The sequence below is a fragment of the Simochromis diagramma genome, unplaced genomic scaffold (genome assembly GCF_900408965.1).
Source record: "Simochromis diagramma unplaced genomic scaffold, fSimDia1.1 OVJJ01000361.1, whole genome shotgun sequence".
Lineage (NCBI taxonomy): Eukaryota > Metazoa > Chordata > Actinopteri > Cichliformes > Cichlidae > Simochromis > Simochromis diagramma.
Genome location: NW_024386860.1, coordinates 19,330,832 through 19,348,591, shown reverse-complemented (window position 1 = coordinate 19,348,591; position 17,760 = coordinate 19,330,832). Strand labels below are relative to the sequence as shown.

General features: G+C 44.5%; 2 protein-coding genes across 5 annotated transcripts; one reads left to right on the top strand and one right to left on the bottom strand.

The window, feature by feature from the left end:
* Positions 1-1,446: 1,446 nt before the first annotated feature.
* pmvk (phosphomevalonate kinase) lies at positions 1,447-3,574 on the bottom strand. 2 transcript variants are annotated; one of them, XM_040031027.1, is made up of 5 exons: positions 3,043-3,574; positions 2,639-2,702; positions 2,076-2,228; positions 1,874-2,003; positions 1,447-1,793 (listed from the first exon to the last, which is right to left on the bottom strand). In XM_040031027.1, exons 1-5 carry the CDS (start codon positions 3,135-3,137, stop codon positions 1,633-1,635), a joined length of 603 nt encoding a protein of 200 aa, XP_039886961.1. In that variant the 5' UTR covers positions 3,138-3,574; the 3' UTR covers positions 1,447-1,632. The 2 variants fall into 2 exon arrangements, with proteins under 2 accessions (XP_039886961.1, XP_039886960.1); XM_040031026.1 differs by having other exon boundaries at positions 1,874-2,228.
* Positions 2,303-17,198, top strand: decr1 (2,4-dienoyl CoA reductase 1, mitochondrial). 3 transcript variants are annotated; one of them, XM_040031021.1, is made up of 10 exons: positions 2,303-2,587; positions 14,827-15,026; positions 15,445-15,502; positions 15,581-15,667; positions 15,765-15,912; positions 16,082-16,181; positions 16,294-16,366; positions 16,457-16,603; positions 16,743-16,805; positions 16,906-17,198. In XM_040031021.1, the coding sequence occupies exons 2-10, from the start codon at positions 14,905-14,907 to the stop codon at positions 16,963-16,965; spliced, it is 858 nt and encodes a 285-aa protein (XP_039886955.1). In that variant the 5' UTR covers positions 2,303-2,587; positions 14,827-14,904; the 3' UTR covers positions 16,966-17,198. The 3 variants fall into 3 exon arrangements, with proteins under 3 accessions (XP_039886955.1, XP_039886954.1, XP_039886952.1); XM_040031020.1 differs by lacking the exon at positions 2,303-2,587 and adding an exon at positions 3,662-3,697; XM_040031018.1 differs by lacking the exon at positions 2,303-2,587 and adding an exon at positions 3,767-3,881.
* Positions 17,199-17,760: the final 562 nt, after the last annotated feature.

The following is a 17,760-nucleotide window of genomic DNA, read 5'->3' as shown; positions in this document are numbered from 1 at the left end:
TACTACATCCAAGATCAAATGACACATCCAAGATCAAATCATCGCGCTAACTTTGAGCTCGCTATTCCGGTTCTCCGAACACACCTGTTGTTGACGATTAGTATAGCTGGATGAAGTAATGTGAGATCACTGGGTGGCTTAAAAGGGGCTACGCATCGATAGTAGAAACATTGATCGTCAACCCTTTGGTCGGCGAAAACAAAGCAAGAACTCTTGAGGGATTTCAGGAGTTTCAGAGTTTAATTAAAACGCAAGGGAACACTGCAAAGGCTGCAAAAGCAAGGAGAGAGGGCTGGCAGAAAGTTGCTGACAAATTAAACTCGTAAGTAATGTAATAATAATAATAATGGATTGGATTTATATAGCGCTTTTCAAGGCACCCAAAGCGCTTTACAATGCCACTATTCATTCACACACTGGTGGAGGCAGCTACGGTTGTAGCCACAGCTGCCCTGGGGCAGACTGACAGAAGCCAGGCTGCCATATCGCGCCATCGGCCCCTCTGGCCAACACCAGTAGGCGGTAGGGTAGATTTATTATATTACACTATATTATATTATATCCTCTTTCACATTAGAGCCACGACAGGACCCACTAGAACATGGGAACAAGTAAAAGTGAAATATAAGAATATTCTACTGAATGGTAATATTTATCACTTATATTGCTTTTAGTCTCTTGAAAAGAGACCCTGAAATAATCTGTTTGTTTATAACAGCAACCAAGAAAAGGGCAGAGCAAAAAAAGACAGGTGGTGGTCCTGCACCCCCTCGTCAACAAGTTGGTTAAGTGAATAATACCCTCACGGGAAAATCGATATCTCTCTATGAGCACACTGTCGCGCTGAGCTAAAGGATCCTGTCTATCCCGCAATATACGCTGAATTCTGAGAACTCTCCTTATCAATCTTGCACCTTCCGCAATGGGTGGCTCGCGTATACGGACAGGACATGGCTGCGACAGACTTCCCAAATCCACCTTCGCTTTTATAGCCGTGGTCTCTCATCTTGATTACACGAAGTAATTTACAATTACTACTCTGAAATATGAATTACATCTGTAATAATCAAATACATGTAATAGAATGTTAATAGTACATTTCCCTTTTTTTAGGAAATGACCTGTATGTATCTGTATGGAATCAATGAAAGGATCAAGTGCTGCATTATCTTTAGTTACATTGATAATATTTATTTATGGTGAAACAGTGGTAAAATATCGCTGTTGCTTTCGTATAAATGAAGCGGACATACCTGAGTGGCCGCGATCTAATCCTGTTTACATAAAGTAAGCATGCTCCCGAGCAGGTTTACGCTTACGGATCTGTTGCTATGACAGCAAGTCCCGGATGAGCTTCGGAGAACCGAACAATCCAAGATCACGCGAAATCGTCAACAATCAAATCCAGCTAACTTACTTAGCGAGGTACGAAGAACGGACCCCTGGTGTTAAATAAAACTTTATTGATCAGCTGAACAATAGTTTTGTAGTTCATTCTGCTGAAAGCATGCCGTCCTCCCTTCTTTAAAAACATGCCAGACCACCTGCAGCAGCTGCTCTGAAACCCCTGAGCTGCAGGTTAGGTCAACCTGTTAGTTCTGTGGGCGGGACCACCTGATCAGTCACTGATGATCAGCTTTGATTTACTGATGATGTTGAAGCTGCTTCCTCAGCGAGCTGCAAGATTGGACGCAGCTGCTCGTCCAACGAGGGGGCGTCGGCTTCATTAATTACAATCCAATCAAATTCAACTCCGTTGTCCAGACCGCACTCCGACTCTGCATCGTCGACACCTGAGAGACCGAGATGGGCAGACAGGTGAGACGGAAAAAGGTGAGAGAAACAAACGGTTAGTGGGAGGATTCAGTCTCACCTGCAGTGAAGCTCCACCCCCTCTGTGACCTGGTCTTCTCGGAACTTTGAACTCTGACACTTTGAGTCTGTTGAGGAAACTCTGCCTGGAACCACTGCAGGTCCGAGAGCCGCCGCGCGTCACTCACCAACTGACCAATCACAGAGCACAGCTCAGCTGTCTGAAGGATGACATCACAGCAACATGATCCACGCTCACCTACCCACACTGGTTGGCAGGCTCCTCTGCTCGCCAGGTGACAGAAGAAGCCGGGGTCCTGGCGGCGGCGAGATTCTCCCCAGCGAATCATGTCAGCTCGATACTGCTCCTTATAAGGTCCAGGACCCATCAACTGGTCCAGGTCCAGACCGTGTTCCTGCAGAACCAGAACCAGGGTGAGAACCAGAAGCAGCCTTCTTGGTATAGTGTCTGGCTGTGGTTTATCAGCTTCAGGTACAGTAGCAAACTGGCAGGTATGATGAGGTGTGACCCCCGAATGGGCTGGTTCACCTGGACACCTCACACATGTCTGAGTATGAATATAAACTGCTGCTGGAGGATGTGGTCCATGAGGTGGTTCCCTTGAACATTCTGGAGATCAAACCTGCTGCCCTACTCGCACATCCTCCATCGTCATCAGCCTGAGCAAACCTGAAGGAGCTCCGAGACCTGGACGGTCACCCACCTTAATCCAGGAGAACCAGTTGGCCAGGGATCTAAACTCATGACCTCCAGGTAAAGTGCAGAGACTTGTGTGAAGGTGCATCTGGAGCAGGTGAGACTCACCTGAGCATACTGCTCCTTTAGGGGTCCAGACAGGCGCAGGATGCAGCAGACGTCAGGGCCCAACCTGCATGGTCAGCGCAGTGAGGTAAACATGGACAGGTGTCCCAGTGCTCCAGGTGTTTGTGTTTTAAACAACAAACACTCGGAAACACAAATAACAAATATTTACAACTGCACAGGTACAAGTACAAGGTTAACATTAAGAAAGGCGGATTTAAAAACTGGATCGTGATATGATGATGGTGGCGGTGGGTTATCTTATACAAAAAGTGCAGTTTGTTGTTCTCTGGTTTCTGTTTTAGCTGTAGTGGAGCTGAAACTGGATCCGAAATCTGCTGTGAAAATTCAAATGTCTCTTGTTGCTGAATTTTCCATAAATTACGAAATATTCCAGGTGTGTTTACCTCTGCTGGATCAGCTCCGTCACGTAATCTTTTCCGGACTTCCTCTTCCCGCTGAAGACCAGAACCAGGCTGGGCTCGGAGACCCGGTCCTCCATTGCTGATCAATCCTCTCATTCAGCTCCGCGCGCATCGATCAGCTTCTGTTTATCAGTTCAGATTTCCGGTCGGACCATGACGGACCGGAACCGTAACTGGCCCAGTAGACAGGAAGGAACAAAACCAAAGTCCTCCGCGAGCGCAGGTCATCAGTCACCGAAGCTTCATCAGATCAATTATCAATACCAAACCGACTGGCCATCGATCTGCGACGCGTCAAGCTGTTTGTGAACAAAACGGAGCTCCGTTTGCGTAACGCAATAGCGATATTACGGTAACACATGATCGTCGTCAGATGTGGACTGAACCACTGTGCAGGGAGGAGGGGGCGCCTCTGTTTCGTCACTGCTAACGTAAAGAAGGAAAGAGCGAGGCTAAAAAAACAAACTTTGATTGAAAATTGAAATTTAAAAAACAGATTAGAGGTGATTTTAGCTTAAAACTAGAAACTTTATATTTTAAAAAAACAAAACCAGGCGATCAATAATAGTCGTCGTCGTCATCAAGAACCAAATCTAATACAACGTTTAACTCAGAAATGGAACAAATTCTAATCCAGGTCAGTCCCGAGTGATTCCCGAGCATTAACCGGACTGGGAGCTTTTCCGTTTTGACGTTCCTGCCGCTCCTGCTTTACTTAGTACGACCCGTTATGACGCCTTCGTGAGCCGACGAAGATGGCGGCGCGTATCGTGGGGAGAGCAGGGAGGCTCGCGGCAGTCGTAAGGAGCTCCGCTGTGCGCGTGAGGGAAACTTTAATTATGCAGCACTTTGTTGATGCCCTCACTCGGGCGTCTGTGACGTCAGAAAACGGACTGTTTGAGCGATGATAGAGTAAATACGTTTTTTAGGGTGTTGACCTCTCACCCAGCTATCGCATGTCCACCTGAGGCGCGTGCCTCAGCGCACAGGCAGCTGAGTGGTTGATTAGAAGTTCCCATGAATTCAGCCAGATGTGAGCAGATGTTTCCTGAGCTGTCCTGGCTGATTTCATCCTCTACACTGACAGTACACTGTATATGTCAGGATATTAGATTATAAGGCAATGCGTATTTTATATTTCTCACTAATTTCCCCCTATCTCAGTTAGGGGAGACCGGGGATAGTTGTAACATTTTTGACATTTCTGTCTGTAAATTGGAGCTCTTTTAAGGTAGTGGATTCAAAATGTAATGCAAAGTATTTACATGTCTCTGCTATTAAATAGTGCAGCTATTTTCTCTGCAGCACAATTACCCATTGCATGGTATGGTCTCAAACACAAAGAGTGAAATGTTACAATTAACCCCATAGTCTGGGTTAGTTGTAACATATCCTGGGGTAAAATGTAACACAATGAAATAAGGGTACTAACAAAACATTAACATGTAATCTTTGTTTATTCAACACATGAATGCACTTACATCCATTTATGTAGCTGTGTGTGTGTGTGTGTGTGTGTGTGTGTGTGTGTGTGTGTGTGTGTGTGTGTGTGTGTGTGACAGAATGCAGAAATCTAACTTTTGAACATATTCCACCCCCCCAAAAAAGACAAATTATGGAATTTTCTGCAACTGAATATTTCATTAATTTTGGTTGGTCTTCCTTGAGTTTGGCCTCATTGGCTCAGTGGGCATTATAACCTACAACTCTTGCACCAATTTTGAACATAACAATGAAGCTGAAAAAATGTAGTTGTTCACCAGCATCGCAATTCCATTACTTTTTTTCATGGCTTACCTTAGTGTGGTTTGCAAAGTGCTTCAGAAAGATGAGGAAATCTGTTTCTTGCACCCATCCTGATTTCCACTACCAGTACTTCCTACTGGTCCATCTCTGACACAGAGGTCTGTATGTATGTATGTATAATGTATGTGTGGGAACACAAACAGTGGAGGAATTGTGTTGCCAATGGCATTAACCGCATATACAAAAGCGACCAGTGAACCTCTCTCTGCTGATGTCGTTACCCCAACTTGTTTAATATAAGTTAAAGTAATAGTGTGGTAAGTTGTAACATCTGCATTATTGTTACAACTAACCCAGACTGTTGCTGTTACAACTGACCCAGACTCCTATAGCCATGAACTAGCTAACATTACAGCCAACGGCTAAAACATTAGCACTAAAGACCTACACAGAATATATCCCCATAGACATACAAATAACATAATTCAAGTTTGATGAGTTTAACTGCAAAGCAGATAATGCTATTAGAAATTGAAATAAAGTAGAAAAACTTACTTTTTGGCATACAAATTACTTTTTTTTTCGTGTTAAATTGTCTGTGTTTGACGAAATGTGCTGATTTTTCACATGTGATAGCAGAACTGAACTGGGCATGCACAGGATGAGTCACATCATTTGAAACTTAGCCCTGATTGGAGAAATTGGAAGTGTTACAACTGACCCACGTTACAACTATCCCCGGTCTCCCCTACTGTGCTGAAGTGCGGGGGAATACATATGCGAGTAATATAAAACCTTTATACTTGTTACAGAAGAAAGTGGTACGAATGGTTCATAATGTTAAATATAGAGAACATACAAATAATCTGTTTATAAAATCGAATTTGTTGAAATTCTAAGATTTAGTGAAATTACAAACATTATTAATCATGTTCAAGGCAAAAAATAATACATTACCTCTGAAGTTACAAAGTTTATTTGTATTGTGTTCAGGAAGTGGGGATTGTAGAAGGAAATTTTATTTGAGGCATCAGTTTGCTAGGACCTCACAAAGGCAAATGTGTCTGACAGTTAACGGTATAAGAACATGGAATTCTCTTCATGATAATCTTAAGAGTTGTACAAATATACACCGTTTTAAAATGTGTTACATGCTTAAAACGATAACTCAATATGAAGAGCAAGAAAGTAATCTGGGCTAAATGTGGAAGGAACAGTTCTTCTGTGCCATCAAGTAGAATCAGAATCAGAGAGACTTTATTTATCCCCAAGGGGGCAATTAACATACAACAGAGCAGCATGACGTTGAAGATAAGGACAGGGCATAAACGGGTAATAAGAGTGAGATAATAAATACACAGAATATACAGTATATACACAGTTTTAAAATTTTACAGTTTTAAAATTAAAGTGACTGAAAGGTCAATAAATAACTGTAAGTGACTATAAGTGAATGAAGTGTCGGTAGTATAAGAAGAGTTTATGTTTCTGGTGTGGGGAATGGTCTTATCAGCTGGAGTTAAAAAGCAGCGTGGCTTTGGGGACAAAGGTGGCGCTCCTCCTCTCAGTCCTGCAGGAAATGCAGCGGAGGCGCCGTCCAGAGGGGAGCCACTGAAATGCGGGGTGAAGAATGTGAGAGGGGTCATTGATGATTTTGGCTGCCTGTCTAAGGACCTGTTGGCTGAAAACCGGTGTAAGAGTAGTATTTTTGTAGTATTTTATATTAGTAGAATTGTATATTGTTGATTATATTCATTTGTTGTTTTGTTTTGCATTGTTAAATATAGATAAATATTAGAGTGTGCCCACTTGTAAGATTGATTGGAGTTCAGATAGGGGGCAGGTGCTTATAACAATTTATTCTTCTTCCTGCTCCTTTTCACCTATGGGTGCGGTGCTATATTAATATGAATGAGGACTTGTGTGAAGGAAATCAAATACTGCTGAACCATGTGTGAAACAAATTTAAAAAATAAATAAATAAATAAAAAAATGAAAATGCATTAGTTGTGCCGCTTCTTAATGATGGTATCTTAGCTAACAACCCCAACTACCAGGTTCAACTTGTAATTGGCTAAAAATAACTTAGTTCAATTCAATTTTATTTATATAGCGCCAAATCACAACATAAGTCTCCTCAAGGCGCTTCATAGATACAGAGAAAAACCCAACAATCATATGACCCCCTATGAGCAAGCACTTTGGCAACAGTGTGAAGGAAAAACTCCCTTTTAACAGGAAGAAACCTCTGGCAGAACCAGGCTCAGGGAGGGGCGAGGCCATCTGCTGCGACCGGTTGGGGTGAGAGAAGGAAGACAGGATAAAGACATGCTGTGGAAGAGAGACAGAGGTTAATAACAGATATGATTCAGTGCAGAGAGGTCTGTTAACACATAGTGAGTGAGAAAGGTAACTGGAAAGGAAAAACTCAATGCATCATGGGAATCCCCGGCAGCCTACGTCTATTGCAGCATAACTAAGGGAGGATTCAGGGTCACCTGGTCCAGCCCTAACTATATGCTTTAGCAAAAAGGAAAGTTTGAAGCCTAATCTTAAAAGTAGAGATAGTGTCTGTCTCCTGAATCCAAACTGGAAGCTGGTTCCACAGAAGAGGGGCCTGAAAACTGAAGGCTCTGCCTCCCATTCTACTTTTAAATACTCTAGGAACAACAAGTAGGCCTGCAGAGCGAGAGCGAAGCGCTCTAATAGGGTGATATGGTACTACAAGGTCATTAAGATAAGATGGGGCCTGATTATTTAAGACCTTGTATGTGAGAAGCAGGATTTTGAATTCAATTCTGGATTTAACAGGAAGCCAATGAAGCCAATAGCCTACCGGTGAGAGGGACGTTGCTAGCTGGCAGTTTTGGGGGTTTTTTGTGTCCCATTTGGATCTTTAGCCATCAGAATTGTTGTCTTAAGGCCAAGAAAGATACCAAGCGGATTTATTTTACCAAGTGGATCATCATGGCCTTGCCATATTGGTCCATTTGATTGACCTTTATTATAATTATGTATTTATTTTATTTTCGGTTGCTACAAATGGGACAGACATGACTGGGGGATAGGACAGGGAGAAAGAATGAAAGAAAGAGGGAGAGAAAGAAAAACACAGAGGAGAAGAGATGGTGAGAAAGGGGGAAGAAAAAAAAAAAAAGAAAAACAAACAAAACACCTGGATCATCTGTATGGGGAAAAAAAACAGAAGAGAAAGCAAACAACAAAGAGCAACATAATAAAAACAGCACCATCACAATAAACTAGCTAGCAGTAGATAACAGTAGATACTAAACATTAAACGATATTGTGCAGCACGCAAGATAGACAGCGCACAATGTGCTTTGAGGCAGCAGCCAAGAAAGCTGTAGTCCGCGTCTGTGAACACCCGTGTGAACACCTGTGTGAACACCCGTGTGGATCAGCATGCTTGTATTCCAAAGGTTTCTCCATGTAACGATCTGCTAGGGAGTGTGGGGAGCCACAGCCCCGTCGACCAGGGCATGAAGCAGGCATGGAGGAGATCCAGGCCCCAGACATCCAGAGGCCCCAGAGTACGAAGACCCGAGGAGGACCACCAAAGGGGGGGGAACCGTGCCACCCTCCTGGGAAGAGCTGAGGAGAGCCCCAAAGGAGAGGTCACCCCGCAGCTACGGAGCAGAGGCCAGAGGGGGTTGCAGTGGCGTGCCCGCGGGCTCTGCCGGCAGCCAGCTGTGCCAGAGAGGACCGAGATTCAGGCCCTGAGGGCATCCCACCCCCCGGAAGGGGCCCAGCCGGGCCACAGGCGCCAGGCCCCGCCAATCGGCCACCAGGAGTGAGCCGGTACATACATGAGCGCCCAGCCCCAGACACCAAGAACCACCAACACACCAACGTCTGAGGGCATCAGCAACTGGCAGGGAGTGTGGTGAGGGGAGATAGGCCTCCGTACTTTGGAGGGCCTGAGATGTTCCCAGAGAGGTTGAGTCTAAGACCCAACCTGACATATAGACACAGACGAACAGGCGCACGTGGACACAGACGTGCATTCCCACCCCCATATACACAACCAAATACTCGGCACTCACCCAACGTGTAGACAGACACAAATAGACACTGCACAGACAGTCGCACTCCCCAAACATCCTCTATATCCCAGGTCCAGGTACCCCCGCCCTCAGAGGGGCAAGCCGCACCTAGACCCAGGAGATGTAACCCTTCTCTCTGGGGTGGAGGCAAGCGGACCACCTCCTTATCTGCAGTAGCAGGGAGACCCCGCATCCCAGACCCCAATCTGACGGCCAGCACGTCCTTCCAGCCCCCCAGCCCTGACGGCTAATAGAACCGGGGTGAGTGAAGAAGCTTCTGATAGGTTAGTAGAGTCCATGTGAGTAAATTGGTGGCACACCTGTGGATGCATATAAGGCAAAACACAGAGCCTGCAGGGCTCGCAAAATCGCTAGCCCGATGACTGAATGTAGTGTAAAGCGCTTTGGGGTCCTTAGGGACTGAGTAAAGCGCTATACAAATGCAGGCCATTTAGTCAAATGGTTGCTTGCCAAAACTCATCAGAACATGTATCCAGTACTTAGTGTTTCTTTTTAGATGCCATTTGTTTCTTTTCAAATTCATATTTATTAAGTTTTGCAGGCTTGTTTGCTCAACAAGGCTAAATAATTATATAAACGTTTCTGAATCTAAATAGTGGACTTTGGTAGAATTAAACAATAAGTGTAGTGCAGGTCTATGATGATTTTTAGTGCTACTATCGTCTAGTTTTGATTCTGGTTCTGTTTTGGTTAAGTCCTAAGTAGTCCTGATTTTGAACCGTTGTAGTCCTGTTTTAATTCCGGATCAGTTCTGGGTCTGGTTGAATTGGGGTTTAGTCCTCGTGTCTTGATACAGCCCTGACTGTGTTCTCAATCAATCAGTATCAGAATACTTTATTGATCCCTGGGGGAAATTATTTTTCGTTACAGTGCTCCATTATAAACAAACATTAACAAAGACAGACAACACACTAACTAAGAATAGCACAATATATACAGGCATATATATACATAAAAGTCACTTATTAATCAATAGCTTAAAAAGACCATGTGCAAGAAGGGTGTAGCTGTTGCAGTAAACAGTGTGTTAGGTGGAGGAGTTGTAGAGGGAGCCACAGGCAGGAAAGATTTCCTGTGTCGTTCAGTGGTGCTTTTCAGTAATCTTGGTCTCTCACTGAACGAGCTCCTGTGACTGACCAGCATGTCATGGAGTGGGTGGGAGGTGTTATCCAACATTGTCTTTATCTTGGACAACATCCGCCTCTCTGACACCACCTTGAGGGAGTCCAGCTCCATCCCCACAACATTACTGGCCTTACGGATCAGTTTATCCAGTCTGTTGGCATCTGCGACCCTCAGCCTGCTCCCCCAGCATGCAACAGTATAGAGGATCGCACTGGCCACAACAGACTCGTAGAAAATCCTGAGCATTTTCTGGCAGATGTTGAAGGACCTCAGTCGCCTCAAAAAATAGAGACGACTCTGGCCCTTCCTGTAAAGTGCTGTGGTGTTTGTAGCCCAGTCCAGTTTATTGTCTGTGTACTCCAAGGTATTTATAGTCCTCCACAATGTCAACACTGACCCCCTGGATTGAAACAGGGGTCAAGTGTTTCCTGGTCTTCCTGAAGTCCCCGTTCAGTTCCTTGGTCTTTGCCACGTTGAGCTGCAGATGATTCTGCTCACACCACGTGACAAAGGAGTCGACCACAGCCCGGTACTCTGTCTCATCATCCCTACTGATGCATCCAACCACCAGGAGGAAGCTGGAGTTTCCACTCCAGCTTCCTCCTGTAATTGTCCTTAGCCTCTCTGATCTTGTCCTTTAGTAACACCTGGACCTTCCTCACCTCCTCTTTATTGCCCCCTCTGAAAGCCCTCTTCTTGTTGTTGAGGAGGGCTTTGATGTCCTTAGTCACCCACGGCTTGTTATTTGGGTAACAATGAACAGTCTGAGCTGGAACAATGGAGTCGGTGCAGAAAGTTATGTAGTCTGTGATACACTCAGTAAGCCCATTGATGTCCTCGGCGTGAGGCTCACAGAGTATTTTCCAGTTGGTCACCTCGAAACAGCCCTGTAGTTCCGCTATTGCCTCCTCTGACCACCTCCTAACAGTCCTCGTGGTCACAGGTTCCCGCCTCAAAATTGGCACATAGCGGGGGGTGAAGTGAATCAGGTTATGATCTGACCTACCAAGTGGGGGGAGGGAGGAGGAGCTGTATGCATCCTTGACATTAGCATACAGTAGGTCTAGAATTTTTTCTCCGCTGGTGGGACAGTCCACATATTGTCTGAATGTTGTTAGTGTATTGTCCAGTGATACATGGTTGAAGTCACCCGAGATCACAATAAAGGCACTCGGGTGCTGAGTCTGTAACCGAGCTATGGCAGAGTGGGTAGTGTCACATGCAGCTGTGGGGTTAGCAGAGGGAGGAACATAAACAGCCACCAAGATGACGTGAGAGAATTCCCTGGGTAAATAATACGGCCTGAGTCCAACAGCACACAGTTCAATGTCCGGGCAACAAATCTTTTCTTTGATTGTTATGTTGGCAGGGTTACACCACTGGTTGTTAACTACAACAAGCCCACCTCCTTTCCGCTTACCGCTAGCAATGCTGTCCGTGTCCACCCGAACAGTGTGGAAGCCTTCCACGGAAGCATTCTCATCGGGAATGTCCTGGTGCATCCATGATTCGGTGAAACGCATCAGGCTACACTCTCGGTATTCCCTCTGACTCCGTACCAGTGCTGAGAGCTCGTCGAATTTATTCGATAACGATCGCACATTTCCCATCACGATAGACGGCAGACACGGTTTATACCTCCTCCTCGTTTCGAGCCTCCGCTGTCTCACCGTCTCTTTCTTCTCTTCTGTCCTTGACCTCTGCATCCCCGATGTGTTTTTTTCCAAATTTCAGCTGGTACTTCTGCGGGTCTGGCCAGCGAGCCGGCCGGCATCAGGGCGATCAGCTGATCTCTGGCGTAAACAGTCCATGCGTGTAGGAGATGTGCCATGGTCCCATTCCTTGATAAAAGTAACAGTTCCACGGCCACCAGAAGAACAAAAACTCTCTCAATCCACATGATTGAGTAAAAGATAATAAACAGATGAAAATACAAGTCAGGGAAAAAAAGAATACGTAAGAAAACAGAGCTAAACTAAGAGAAAAAGCAGGAGCGACTGTAACAGGCTGCACGCTGGTTGGCGCATGCGCACTAAAAGACTGTCTTGCTGCTTAATTAAAAAACTAGTTTAAGGTGCCCTTCATATGTGATATATTTTTTTTCCTATATGAAGTCATTCTTTTTTGAACAAAACACAGCCTAATAAATCTTTCAGTCATTTCTAACCCCCCGATTCCCACATGCATACTACCCTTTAGGGCTAAGCCCTGGGTGTATAAAATGTCTGGCTCCGCCTCTGGTGTCAACAGTATCCATGACACACAACGTAACGTTCGATAATGTGTCATTTCAAAAGCATCTGCTCTAAGAGCCATGCTTACAGAGTGCTTTGTAGTGAATCAGAAGAGTCGACTCCCATTGAGCGACGGCCGGCTTCTCACTTAATTTCTGTTCGCTGCTCAGCTCTCACACAGTGGCTCAGCTATGCTCCAATTAGGGCTGGGCGATATAGCCTAAAATCCATATCGCAATATAATTTGAAGCACGTGCGGCAACGATATATACTGCGATATATTATTTTCTTCTGTATAACGTATTTTCCACACTATAAGGACTTAAAATCCTTTAATTTTCTCAAAAATTGACAGTGTACCTTATGTATGTATTTTGGTTGTGCTTACTGACCTCGAACCGATTTGGGCTGCAGAAATCTGTTAAAAATGTTTTAGTACAACTTTGGTAAGCCGCCCTGCTTGATGGATCGTCAGAGCATTATGGCTGCCGTAGTGAGGAGCTTCGCGGAGTAATCTGGGTCCAAAACTCCGTCGCCTTCAGGTCCCAAAGTCAAAGACACTGAGAGTTAAAAACTGTCTAAATTCTTTCATCTTTAATTAAATCATCAGCGTTGCTGCTTTACCAGGTGTAACAAATAAGTTTAACATCCAGGCATCCATGAAAACAGAATTCATTAAATTTAACGGAGTTAGAAGTTAACAGGAAGTTAGCTCGCTAGTTTCCACCTAAACATGACATACCATGTTCTGACTGAGATTTCTGAAACTAATTCAAACGTACAGCTCTGCTGTCACTTCCAACATAAAGACAGAAAACTAAACAGCAGTGGCGTTTGCAGGGTTACTGAAGTTGGACTACCTGGTATATAATGTTGTGCTACGTGATTGCTAGCAACACAGCTATGTTAGCATAACATTAGCACAGTGAAGCTGGAGGATGAACGCTAACTTTTTTCCCACTCGATAAAAGTTAACGTGAGGGATTCTGGTGGTCAGGGACAAATGCAATCACATAGCAGGATGCTATACACGGGTCAAACTTCAGTCAGGAGAACAACTGAGATTATTCATCCACAATACGAGGTTAGTCATTAATATACTGCAACAACATGGGAACAGAGCAGCTGTGAGAGAATTCAACATTAATGAATCAATGTTACGGAAGTGGAGGAAGCGCAGTTTTTGGCTTTCCCCATATTTCAAAAGTGCTTCATCTCTTTGCTATGACTGTCGCCCGCCATAATTTCCAGATGATAATGGTTTTAGCCGCTGCGATGCTTTCGACCAAAGCAGGCGCAGCTTGATGACATCATCAACATGCGCTATCGCGATAGAGCGATATAGTCAAAATCTCTATCGTTGGCCAAATTTATATTGTTTCTATCGTATATTGTTTATATCGCCCACCCCTTGCTCCAATCCCTCCATATTGTGGCCAGTCACATGCGAGGATATAGGATAATATACAGAGAGGGTGAGAGATGCGACAGTCAAGTGGAGCGTGCATCTGTCCTCTCAGTAAATGAGTGAGACAGTAGACAGCGGTGAGGAGGGCTATGCGAGTGCAAAAACACATAAATATGCCCGACACCCGTAAACGAAGCAGCATCTGGCTGCAGTTTAAAGACTTTTTTTTTTTTTTTTTGTCTCGGTCTTGGTCTTGTCTTGGTCTCAGTTTAGGTGGTCTTGACTACAAGTCTACTCTGTATTAACAAACATGCCATATTGGCCCAGTTTATTTTTCTTATCATTGTTGTGAGGAGACCATAAATAGCATTTGGATTTTCTGTTGTACAGTTCATTTGATGTTATGGATAAAAACCTTTGATCCTTTTTTTGTTTCAAAATAGCTGATAACTATTCGCTGATAGCTGCCAACATCTGCGAACAAATATAATTCTATAAAGTGGTTCTATATAGTGTGTAACTGTTCATATAAAGCGTTATTACATTTATTGCTAATGCAGTCATATGGCACATTGACTTCTGAGGAAATTTTAGATGGCACTCATCATCAGAAAGGTTGCCGACCCCTGCACTATACAACCATCATCAGCTAAAATTCATATGAATCTCTGCTACACTTGATGTAACTGTGTTCTTTACTTTAAACCCTCGCAGTGCAGCAAACTAACCTGTTTATCCTGCTCTAACCTGCAGAGGATTTTAAATAACAGTTAGTCCGCCTCAGATTGATTTACAGCAGGTTTCACAATATGAAACAGCCGCACAACTACTGTAACCTGCACATTTTCACTTTATTCTCCAAACGATTATTAACAGGTTTTTCTTAACGTGGCCCTGATACTCCGTAGAGCAATGAGACTGATCAGTTTCATCAGAGTAAATAAGCATGCGATTGGTGGTGGTTAGATGAACTTCCTGTCAGGAAATTAATGAGATCAATAAGCCCCGACTCAGTTACACACTTATTTACTAGAAGGACTCACCTGTCAGGTACATTTTGAGAGTTCAAATTGGAAGAGTCTATCAATAAAGAAGCTAACTGATGCTCAATGTAATCAATCACTCCTTTTACCGGATTGATGAAGTGATTAATCGTATGTGTTTGCAGCTCCAGTCGAGGCTCCACGGGTCAACAGGTCTCCGCTCCGGGTCGCAGGCCAACTTTTTTCCGCCCCTTGAAGACGCCATGCTGCCCTCGGGAAGCTTCAATAACCGTATGGCCTTAATCACAGGAGGAGGGACAGGGCTGGGGCGCGCCATGACTGCCACCCTGTCGCAGCTGGGAGCGCAGTGCATCATTGCCAGCAGGTTAGAGGTCACATGACCATAATCTGTTTTAAATCTGATCGTCAGCGCAGGAACTGTCGATTTCACCACGATGTTTGCAGAGATCCCACAGAACCAGCTGGTGAAGGTGAAGAGAGGCCCATTAAAACCGCACCGTTAACTTTAACCTCTCATTATTAAGAATCGTCACACTGAGGTTTACCTCAGAGTTATTTTTGATAGCAGGGAAAACCTGTTTTCATACATTAGACCAGAACTCTAGAGAGCCTCTGAGTTCTCCTCTTCAGTAACCTGACTTTATAGATGAGTCGGTGTCTTTTTTTATCAGAGCAACATTCGGATCTTCCTCCATCTCCTCTTTAAACCAAGCAGCCACCAGAACTCAAAACCAGCCGCGAGCACTGTCTGAACCCTGATTCCATCTTGGTTTGTGCTTCAGGAAGCTGGACGTCCTGCAGCGGACAGCTGAGGAGATCAGCAGCCAAACTGGAAACAAGGTCAGAACCAGAATCTGGATCCAGTACAGACTCTGTGTAGTCTGTCCTGGTCCAAACGAGTTGTCTCTTTGTCCTCAGGTGCATGCGGTGCAGTGTGATGTCAGAGATCCTCAGGCCGTCTCTCAATGTGTTGATCAGATTGAGGCTCTGACTGGACTTCCTGATGTAAGCACACACACACCAAACACTCACCTCTTTCTGGATCTCTGAGGCCCCTCATTGGCTGACCCATACCCTAAACCTTCCATCCTGATTGGTGCAGGTAATAATCAACAATGCTGCAGGAAACTTTGTCTGTCCATCAGAACATCTGTCGCCAAACGCCTGGAAGACCATCACCGACATCGTCCTGAACGGGACAGCGTTTGTCACCTTGGAGCTCGGAAAGAGGCTGATCCAGAACCAGAAAGGTAGAGAAACCTTTTCCTGTCCAGCTGTTGATTGGCTCTTTAGGCATAGAGTGCCACCTTTTTTGGCATTCGAGACTTCTCTCCGAGAATCTGTTCAGATGTCTTTGACTGTCTTGCTCTGATCATGTGTGTCAGGTATGTTGCTGTCTGGTTTTTATTGTTTGTTTAGGAGCATCCTTCCTTGCCATCACCACCATATATGCTGAGTCTGGTTCTGGTTTTGTGGTCCCGAGTGCTTCGGCAAAGGCCGGAGTTGAGGCGCTCTACAAGTAGGTTAAATTCCATTTTGATTTTGGAGGTCACTCTGTAAGGTTAGATGACCTTGAACGTCTCACAGCATCACCTGTGGTTAGCATTATTAGTGTTGTGGCTGTGTCTCAGGTCTCTGGCAGCAGAATGGGGGCGCTATGGCCACAGATTCAACATCATCCAGCCTGGACCAATCAGAACAAAGGTGCCACCCACGTGACTGTAGCGGCTGGTGTTTGTTATCTTCAGTTTGTTGTTGTTGTTTATGTTTTTTGGCTTGTTTGGGGGGTTTCAGGGGGCCTTCAGCCGTTTGGACCCAACTGGAGCCTTCGAGAAGGCCATGATCGACCGCATCCCAACGGGCCGACTCGGCACACCAGCTGAGATCGCAAACCTGGCGGCTTATGTGAGCAGCAGCTATGCCTCCTGGATGTCTGGAGCTGTGAGTTTAAAATGACCTGGGGTCAAAGGTCAAACAGTTGTAGGGTTGGATGGTTCATGAGGTGTATTTGCGAGGCGCCACTAATTGGTCAGATTGAACTTCCTGCTGAATGTAACAGGAACTGCATGTTTGTTTTCAGGTGATTCGGTTTGATGGAGGAGAGTATGTGTCACTCGCAGGAGAGTTTAATGAACTGCGCAGTGTGAGTGTCGCATTGTGTCCCTCTGCCAATTTCACACCTGAATATTCAGTGGCTCCACCTATTTACTGTATTAACATTTGTTCAACTCTTTGTGTCTCAGGTGACTCCCGATCAGTGGAAGCTACTGGAGGCGATGATCAGAAAGACCAAAGGATCCTGAAAGCACAGTGACGCTCATCATAAGACCACCACAGTCATTCAAATCACTCTCTGCAGTGACGATGTAATTATAAACCTGACAGGAGTTCAGATAAGTGAATGAATGATCAATCAGCTGATCTTCAATAGCCAACCTGTTAGCTTACAGCTGGGGTGAGGCTGTCACATGACTGTTTGCACATACTCAGTGTAAATGCTTTGGACAGTTTGATAATAAAAAAGGTCATCTTCTGAGGTCTGAGTTTCTTTTTTTTTTTTTTTTGCTTTTTTACTTTTAACAGTTTTTATTCATGATCAGGAAAAGCAAAAACACATAACAAAGCAGACAAGAGAAAAAAAAAACCCAAATGAAATCACATGCATTAAAGTCATATACCTGTGCAAATACGCATAGGGGGGAAAAACAGAAAGAAGAGAGAAACAAACAAGAAAGAAACAAAAAAGACTTCCTATTTACCTGAGGACATCTTAAAAGCAGCCACCCCCCCTCAACAGTTGGGACAGATCATTTGGCAAATAAATAAGCAAAGGGGACCAAACATTGAGAAACGGATCCTCATGTCCTCCTAAAACAGCAGCGGTTCTTTCATGAGGAACAACTTTAAATAATTCCCTGTGCCACAAAGAGGGAGGTTTATCCTTAACCCAGTTAATGAGAATACATTTCCTAGCTTTAGCAACAATAGTTTATCACATAGTTTGCGCTGCAAGTGATTTAATGTTAATTCTTTTGAGGGTAGGCTGAGAAGAAAATATCCGGGGTCCCTTTGGAGCCGATTCTTAAAGATATTACTTA

Coding starts and splice junctions, on each gene's coding strand:
- pmvk (XM_040031026.1), bottom strand. CDS start 3,137: ATGGAGGACCGGGTCTCCGAGCCCAGCCTGGTTCTGGTCTTCAGCGGG. Junction 2,703..3,042: donor ACGGAGCTGATCCAGCAGAG/GTAAACACACCT, acceptor CTGACCATGCAG/GTTGGGCCCTGACGTCTGCT. Junction 2,229..2,638: donor TAAAGGAGCAGTATGCTCAG/GTGAGTCTCACC, acceptor CTGGTTCTGCAG/GAACACGGTCTGGACCTGGA.
- decr1 (XM_040031018.1), top strand. CDS start 3,816: ATGGCGGCGCGTATCGTGGGGAGAGCAGGGAGGCTCGCGGCAGTCGTA. Junction 15,027..15,444: donor CAGTGCATCATTGCCAGCAG/GTTAGAGGTCAC, acceptor TTTGTGCTTCAG/GAAGCTGGACGTCCTGCAGC. Junction 16,182..16,293: donor GGAGTTGAGGCGCTCTACAA/GTAGGTTAAATT, acceptor GCTGTGTCTCAG/GTCTCTGGCAGCAGAATGGG.